Below are 9,640 nucleotides of genomic sequence, written 5' to 3' on the forward strand. Positions count from 1 at the left end.
CTATTATTGGCATCACTGTGACTATGTGGTTGTTATTACTATTATTATAGTGATAATTACTATAAAAATGATATTCCTGACTATAATTATTTTACTATGCAATTATAGTCGCAAATACTACATACTTTTCTATCAGTGTACCGAATCAAGGTCATCGCATCTCGATCAACCGCAGGTGACCTACTACCGTGCATATAAGCAGACACCTTTCGTATCGAGAGGAAGTGCGTAACGCGAAGACGTAACACGTGACCGTGAGACCAACAAGTGAATTGCGCATAAATGCCCCGCGCGTAATGTCATGGTGTGATTTAGAGAAACAATGACGTTTTTATATTAACTTGTAAAAGAGCGAGAGGTCCCATAACAATTTGTGCGCGGTAATTTCTGGCGCTGTAGTCCCGGTTGCACGAAGCAAGGCCCCATCGTTTCGCGAATCGACTATAATTGTTGTCGCGCGAGAGAAAGCTAAGCTCATTATCCACATCGCTATACGTCTCTCGCTCGATCTTAAAATCTTCAAATACTTTCGATGGCTCAATCAATCATGTTTCCTGTCTTCACTTTTTCATATTGGTGTCTTAGTTTAAATAAAATCTCTCTCTCCTTCTCTCTCTTTCTCGACAGGGAGAGACGGAGGGGGGGGGGGGAGAGAGATTGAGAGATTATTCAAGATTTTATTTTTATATTATATTGAGTCCATAAGTAACGCGTTAATTGTTAGAAATATTTTTGACTTATAACACATTTGACATGTTAATTTCAGTCCAAAGTATATTTTCCATTATCTGCATCTTTTCATCTGAAATTTTCAATTTTCACTTTTCAATTTCCTGGCGATGAAAGCAGCAAGCTAAAACGTAAATCATAAACTCCCACTTTATTTATAAGTTGATCAATAATTCGGCGACGTTGAAAATAACGTAGCAAGGAATAAAAGTTTACAAAGACATGGCGATCCGTTACCAAGAGGTCACAAGAGGTCAATAGCCGGGTTATACATTTATTTGGTACCTAAGCTGCTTTATCTGAATCGATGATATGTCTGACAGGCCTGCCTAAAAGACTCATTCTCTGGAAAAGCTCTGAAATGTTCATATGTCATGTATACAAAGCCAACAGAAGTAGAGAACGTAACAAGGTAAATTACGTGGCTTCTCTATATAATTTCGAACGACAAGCCGAAGGTTAAAGGCAAGGAAAATGAGCGAAATTCACGTGTATTTGTACGCCAACGCCACGATATAAATCAATCGACACACGCGCGGCATCGAGTTCGTCAACCTCGTCGTTATCAGCACGTGTACTCCGAAATGTCAGAAATACACCGAAATATACGCCGGATATTGAACGATACTTCACCCCTTGGCCTACACGCTATCTCCCGATTGCTCGGGCCATAGTAAACAGGAAGGTCGATCGCGCGAACGAAGTACCACGAGTCTCACTCGTGGTTGTAGGCCAAAGGGTTAAATAAAAATAAAATGATAAGCGAAAGTTAATTAATATAAAGTTGGAAATAAATTGGTTATAAAATTAACAAAAGTTTCAAGTAGAGCGAATGCTATTTTAGGACAAAATATTTTGTTTGCCAGAAACTATTTCGGTTATTGCTGCCTATCGCATAAGAGAGAAACCTGAAATTTAAAAAGTCCCAGGGCAGCCTTTTAGTGAACAAATCACATAATCACAGAACTACTGATCTATAAAACGATCGTTAACATTAGAGATATGATATAGTGTACTGAAGAAGAAGAAAGCACTTAATGTTTTGCAATAAATTTAATTTAATACTTTTGTTAATATGGAATCAATATTACAAAATTTGCATTTGTCATCATTTTTTAACGTACACCCAGAAAAACAGATTTTTCAAGTTAAACAAATGAGATATGTTGAAATTACGTTTCTTTGAATCTACTACATTTTTATTTACTTGTACTAAAACATTTGCTGAAAAAATAGATATCCTTTCTCTTCGACTCTTAGAGATTCCAGTCTCAACCAAATAAATTTTTGATTGAGGCAAAGAGATCATTTCTTTGAAATAAAATAAAAGTTTAGTAAGGTGAAAGTTCAAAGAAAGTTTGTTTCATTTCAAAGAAACTTTTTCCTGAGTGTAAACAGATCGCTTTTGCATGTGTGCGTGTGTGCGTCTTAAAGTGGAATCGAGGAACATACAATTATGTATATATGACGAATGTGATTTTTAGGCAAGATGGACAGCGTTCGTACTTTGCCTGTTATCAGCAGTTTCCGGTCAACTGGACCTACCACCGTACAGGAACGAAGATGCCAATCGACAATTACCACCGTACAGAAACGAAGATGCCAATCGACAATTACCACCGTACAGAAACGACGATATTAGCCGACAACCACCGCTGTACAGAGATGAAGATGTTAGTCGACAACCACCACTGTACCGAGACGAAGACACCGGTCGACAACTACCGCCTAACGACATCAATTACCAAAATATTCTAGCTAGATTGGACTTTCTCGGCGCAGAGAGGTGTAGCGCTAACGTGATAGCTCAATGGGCATACGAAACCAACGTCAATGAATACACGCAACTGCAAGCGGTAAGACCAAAGTATTATATCATTGAGGCCAGCATAGTCTGAGTGTGTTTTATGCCAACCATAAAGCTGTATTAGCATCTTAAGACATTGACGATCTTGAAATAAGAACGAACTATGAATGCCTGCCTGAGTCTATTGTAAAGCAGATCGTCCTTTCGATTCCGCTGAATCGGAATGTCGTCGCGATACTTTATCACGAAACAGTTCGAAACTTTCGCGTTAACCGTTTCGTTTCTGACGAATTTCGAAACTTTAAATTACGACCCGCATATGCGTGGCCTGTCCCTCCATTTGCAATTTAGGCTATCTCACGAGATACGATATTAAGTTTTCATTTTCGCGGCAAATTGTTATCACGAGTATCACGGAAATGTAATTTTGTTCTCATCTAGACAATAATTTGCGAAGAAGATTTAAATCAAAATTTAAAGAATAGTGTAATCTGAAATCCGCAATAATTAGCTTCATTGCAATCAACGTGAAATTGAAAATTAAAGCTTGGAAATATGCGTGCGTCGTATCTTTGACGCATCATAATAAAAACGCGTATGGGTGTCTGTGGCAATTGCTGTTGAGATAAAAGAAAATCAGATCGAGAGATTAAGGCAAATTGCTATCGAAGAGCGCGCGGGGATGCAACTCCAGAGGCAAAAGTTGGGAAAGGCTGGGTTTTCAATGCCGTAACAAAGTGTAGTGACAACCGTGGAAAATGAGACGCGTACAATCGTATATTTCTCATCCACCCCGTACGAAATGTCTTCGAGGAGGAGGCCTCGACCTCCTCTCGGTATCCTCCCGCATGGTATCCTCTTTGTGGCGTCCGCACACATTGACTTGTCAATCGACTGGCGAGCCGCGTGCGCACCGACGCTACATCGCTGCCACGATTTTCCCTGGCACGAGGCGTGCTCGCATTGTCCGCGAAAGGCCGAACGCCTCCGCGGGAAATCTTCCCAGGCGATGCCATTGTCGTGATAATCATCCTGAACGGTTGTGCAACGCCCGCCCGTTGCCGTCTCGTATCGTCGGGAAACGGGAGTTTTGTACTTTTCAATGCAAAACCCAGCGAGGCTCGCGTCGCGTGACGTTAACGATAATTGAGGCGCCCGCCACCGCCGCCGCGGTTTTCCTTTTCCGCAGAGAACGTCGATGTACAACGAACCACCGCCTTGCCTCATTATCGCATGGGAAGTATCAATGACTGGTCGTCGAGGTTGTTGATGAGATAATTAATTTTTCTGGTAGCAGTTAGAAAACAATTTGTTATACGTATTTCCTTTTGATATTTCTTTCGACATCGTGGCCACATATGAGTTGGCTCGTACACAGAGAGAAAAAAATAGTTGCAGTTACCACAATCTCACTATAATTTATAGTCATTTTTGGACCCAACCATATTTTTATAATTCTTCCAACTACGTAAGTTATGGTTGACCTAACAATGTATTATAGTTCTCATAGACACAATATTGGTCCATGCAACTTATGATATGGTTGTCATAAACCAAAACGAGCTTTTAATTTGGTAAGGTGTACTATGAATATTGCAATAACAACCACAAGTAAAATTTCGAATAACTATATGTAATAGTAATTTCATTATATTCATTGGTTACATCACTTTGCACTCATAAAGAATAGTACAAGATAGCATCTTTCAAAGAAAAGATAAGCAATCTTATACGAATGCGTAAACTTATCCGTATTTATAACACTCTAAGCGGTTTTTTACTTACGAGAGAGTCTTGTACCGCGCGTCCCTCTAGCGAAGACATTCCGAACCATTTCACTTTTGTTTACCATGCGAATAGTAAAGTGGATGATAGAAAGTATAGTTAAATTTACTATTATTGCACTTGCACCTACTATGTAAAACTAGTTAATTTAGTTACTATTCACCATCTTAATATTTTACCAGAATAATGGTTAAAAGCTTCATAAATAATAGTAAAATTTTTATGCTGGTTGACATCGCTATGACTATGTGGTTGTTATTACTAATATTATAGTGATAATTACTATAAAAATGATATTCCTGACTATAATTATTTTACTATGCAATTATAGTCGCAAATACTACGCACTTTTCTCTCAGTGTACACAGAGAGAAAAAAATAGTTGCAGTTACCACAATCTCACTATAATTTATAGTCATTTTTGGACCCAACCATATTTTTATAATTCTTCCAACTACGTAAGTTATGGTTGACCTAACAATGTATTATAGTTCTCATAGACACAATATTGGTCCATGCAACTTATGATATGGTTGTCATAAACCAAAACGAGCTTTTAATTTGGTAAGGTGTACTATGAATATTGCAATAACAACCACAAGTAAAATTTCGAATAACTATATGTAATAGTAATTTCATTATATTCATTGGTTACATCACTTTGCACTCATAAAGAATAGTACAAGATAGCATCTTTCAAAGAAAAGATAAGCAATCTTATACGAATGCGTAAACTTATCCGTATTTATAACACCCTAAGCGGTTTTTTACTTACGAGAGAGTCTTGTACCGCGCGTCCCTCTAGTGAAGACATTCCGAACCATTTCACTTTTGTTTACCATGCGAATAGTAAAGTGGATGATAGAAAGTATAGTTAAATTTACTATTATTGTACTTGCACCTACTATGTAAAACTAGTTAATTTAGTTACTATTCACCATCTTAATATTTTATCAGAATAATGGTTAAAAGCTTCATAAATAATAGTAAAATTTTTATGCTGGTTGGCATCACTATGACTATGTGGTTGTTATTACTAATATTATAGTGATAATTACTATAAAAATGATATTCCTGACTATAATTATTTTACTATGCAATTATAGTCGCAAATAATACGTACTTTTCTCTCTGTGTAGCGATCAGATGACAAAAGCTACGTTGCACGTATTACGTGGTATCTGAGCTGATGCCTTACGTATGTTGTCATTGTACGTGGAAGCAACGTACCACGTAATATATAACTAGAATTCGCGTATTATGCGGTTTCTCATATATTATAATGATAAATATACGAATATCACGTACGTAGTGTATTGTTATAAATTACAAACTGCCCATAAGCGTAACGCATTACGCGGCGATTGCGTAATCGAATTTTACTAAATAATGATTGGTGTTTTACATACACACGAGCTCAAACGCAATTTCACTTTCTTATAGCCACTTTTCTTCGAATGCAGGTTACTGCCAGGAAGAACATAGATACGGCGTGTTTTATCTCTAACGGTGAAACCGTCGTTCGCCGATTCGTGTTTCACTGCAACTGCACGTTTCCTAATCGGTCGCCGAGAGATTAGTTTTCTTACGTCATGTAATTAATACAATTGCACAATTAATACAACTTAAATTTACAAGGCAACACGAATTTGCTCACTTTTATCATTTCGGGGTAAAAATATTGGGGAAAAAAAAATGTTTCGCTACCGTAGCTAATCATGATTTGCTAAAACTATTTTGCTGCGTTAACTATAAGTTTCTAAACCACAGTAAACGGTTGGGGCTGTCATACCTAATACAATGACAGTAGCGAAATATTAGCTATCACAACTGAATATTAGCTGTCCATATTTTACAACTGACATTTAGTTACTGCATGCAGTTTTCGGCTACGGCAGCTACATTTTTGTTCCGTGAAGGAAATAGAATTAGATTTATTTACCTCTCCGAGCGAGTGTAACAAAAAAGCACTTATTTTTGCATTACGCGAGCATTGCTTTGAATATTTTCGCCTTTCAGCTGGACGCCCAACGCTTGTACGCGGACTTCCAGTACCAAGCTTGGCTCTTAATCTCCAGAATCGATGTAAATGGCATTCGGGATCCCATAATCAGGCGGCGACTCCGTTATTTGTCCGCGGTGGGCCCTTCGGCACTGCCACCTGACCAACTGGACAGGGTAAGCTAGCTTCGTTTTCGCGCGCAACTGCATGCAACATTCATACTCGTTTAACGAACAACGTGACAGTAAATATTATTAATATAGCAATAAAATGATTTCTTCGCAGTACAATCGCCTTATCAACGACATGCTTGCGATTTATAACGCGGCGACCATATGCGCCTACAACGATCCGTTCCGGTGCGGGCTGCGTTTATATCCAGGTAATACATCGCGCGAATTACGCTGAATAACGATCGGATCGGCACGATGCCGCCGCGCCGCGCCGCGCCGCGCCGCGCCGGCATCGTTCACGGTTCGTCGCGGCGAAATTCCACGCGCGGAATTTACGTAAGTCCAAAATGCGCATGAAAGTGTGAAGAAAATAGGATACGTCACGCGAGCGAGCGCAAGCCCTCCCGGGGTGAGGGAGAGTCCCTACTTCTTCTCCGTTAATTTACGAGAAGCTCCGCGCCGCGCTGTGTGCGCCTCTAATTGTCTGTTATTCTTATGTTTAATGCAAATCCCCCGTGCACGCCCATTTAGACGCGAAACGAACACGACCCGACGCATCGCAGAACATGCGCAAATAGAAAGCGAACAATTAATTAATTAATTCAGCGAAGAGGCCACGCAGTTAAATGTAGTTTAACCTGAGAATTTATTTTTTGCGCGCGTGCCACGAAAATGATAATTGGCTGCGCCCGAGCCGCGAGGGCAAAGGACTGAATTTACGCGACCCGATGAAGAAATTTACGGCCCATAGTTTTGTTTTATCTAATAATATAGCTAAGACTCCATAGACGCGTTGAGCCGCGGCAACGAATCAAAAGATTTCAATCTCAACGCAGGCTGCCGCAGGAAACTTGCGGCAAGCTTCTAATTGGTCGACTCAACGTGCCATGGAGTCTTAAGATCAGACTCCATTGACGTGTTGAACCGTGGCAACGCGTGTGGCAACGCGTGCGGCAACGAATCAAAAGATTTCAATGCAGGGAGCTTGCGGCAAACTTCCAATTGGTCGACTCGCATCGTCGCACGCGTTGCCGCAGCTCAACGCATCTGTGTAGTCTTCGGGCCTGAGCAGAATGGCTGTCTCGTACTCTGAAGACATAAGACAGTTATTGTGCGTTACCTCAAGACAAAGACTTAAAACATAAAACATTGTCTTAAGGCTGTTTCAAGAGTATAAGGACAGCCATTCCGCCCAGGCCCTAAGCTTTAGCTTATTTCAGTCAGTAGGATATTAATTAATCGATAAATTTTACCAAAATGAAAAAGAGAGCACTATTATGCCATAGGACAACTAGTAGGTCCACTCTCTGTCGGCCCCTTTGATCTTTGCACTCCCGATCACGTGGTATTCCGCCATACATCCGGGCAAGATCCAGCGACGTGTGTGTGTGTGTGTACACACAGAAAAATATTATTGTACAGTCAAGAAAAGTAACTACTCAGTTTATTTTATTCCGTTTAAGTAATAGTTTGCTTCAACAAATATTTTCTTAATAATAGTTTTAAGATATACTTGTTACTAGTCTTAGAAAAGCTTGCCATCTTATACTCGAAGAAAGAATTTATTCTTCTTTGAAGAAAATCATAAAACTTATTGAAGAATTCCGTATGCTTCTTTTAATAAAATCAGAAGAAACAAAATTGTTTCGCTTCAAATAATTCTACGTATTCTTGTTTGAAGTACTAGACTTACTAAGAACCAGAATATGTTTTGAGTAAATATAACACTTGCGACGACATTATGATAGATTTGCGGATATATAAAGTTATCACATACTTGGAACAAATAATATTTGCAGGTAGCATATATTTTTCTGTTTGTACACACGTACTCATCAAAACCACACTATCGCACATACAACTTTTTTCTTAATGATCTGCTCAGAACAATGTCGGATGCGCCGAAGGAATCGACGCAAAACGAAAGAAATGACGGAGTGGACTAGTTATACTATGATTATGCTACCGGTGCTATTCCGTGGACGTAAAATATTCGCGTAATTAAGTCACTCGCGTGATATTTGATAAAATATCTTGTACGGACGACACATGACGTATTCGATAAGCACAAATTTTAACACCATATGTCTTATTACAGATATATCGCAGATCATGGCGAAAAGTCGGGACTGGGACGAACTGCAGTACGTCTGGACCGAGTGGAGGAGACGAAGTGGCAGACCGATCAGGGATCTGTATCAACAACTCGTTACGTTGACCAATGATGCAGCACGAATGAATAGTACGTCTAATTTTATCTCTGTACCGGAAGTATGACACGTTAAATGGAATCTACAATGCTGATGTAGTCGACCGGCATACAACTTCGCTCCAGGCGAGATTGCAAAAAGATTACGAGTGTTGAATTTAGTGTCCTATCATCGGGAATCTCTCACGCTTCTAGTGTTAACAGTGTTTCAATCTTTAACGACGAGCAATAGGATTAGTGTTTACGTTTGGATTAATTAGTACATGCAGAATACGATATGGAAATCGCTGACAGCTACTCCGGGTGTTGAGGATTAATATTACGCTATTATCTCTTTTTATAGACTTCACCGACGCCGCCGAATATTGGATGTTCCCTTACGAATCTCCCAATTTCCAACAGGACGTCGACGAGACTTGGGAAACGATACGTCCGCTTTACGAAGAGCTGCACGCTTATGTTCGCAGAAAGCTGAGAGATCTCTACGGACCGGAAAAAATTGGCGGACACGCGCCTCTTCCGTCTCATATTCTCGGTAAGAGCAGCGCGTCTATTATAGCTCGCCTAGTATTTGTTTTAGCATTTCAATTATTTTACACTGTACAAATTAACGGTAATTAAATATCTAAATATCGTTTAAAAAAGTTTATATGACTACATGTTTATAACCCCATACAGCACAGAAAGTTAAAATAATGTTGCTGAAACGTTGCAATGTTGGATGTTGTAGTATAAATATCTTTTCTACGTTGAATTTAGGTTAATGTTTGTACATTAATTCTTTATATTGTTGCAATGTTAAAACAATCTTGAACAAATTATTTTTTGACAATCAAATTGATACTTAACCCTAGAACCCGACACGTCGAAAAGTTACGTAAACTCGACACATGGGTAAATTTTACCCAGCGCATTTTCATTTGCTAATAACTCTA

The 9,640-nt window shown here is 39.2% G+C and overlaps 1 protein-coding gene across 2 annotated transcripts in view; it reads left to right on the forward strand.

The window, feature by feature from the left end:
* Nucleotides 1–9,640, forward strand: part of LOC105559190 (angiotensin-converting enzyme) — a 68,194-nt gene that overhangs the window by 3,427 nt on the left and 55,127 nt on the right. For both annotated transcript variants that reach the window (XM_012007293.1, XM_012007294.1), the window contains exons 2-6: nt 2,214–2,585; nt 6,341–6,499; nt 6,609–6,705; nt 8,595–8,738; nt 9,049–9,240. In XM_012007293.1, coding sequence (XP_011862683.1) covers nt 2,214–2,585; nt 6,341–6,499; nt 6,609–6,705; nt 8,595–8,738; nt 9,049–9,240 — 964 coding nt within the window. The remainder of the gene's footprint in view (nt 1–2,213; nt 2,586–6,340; nt 6,500–6,608; nt 6,706–8,594; nt 8,739–9,048; nt 9,241–9,640) is intronic.

Source organism: Vollenhovia emeryi, unplaced genomic scaffold, assembly GCF_000949405.1.
Source record: "Vollenhovia emeryi isolate VEMERY1.0 unplaced genomic scaffold, V.emery_V1.0 DF939286.1, whole genome shotgun sequence".
NCBI classification, from domain to species: domain Eukaryota; kingdom Metazoa; phylum Arthropoda; class Insecta; order Hymenoptera; family Formicidae; genus Vollenhovia; species Vollenhovia emeryi.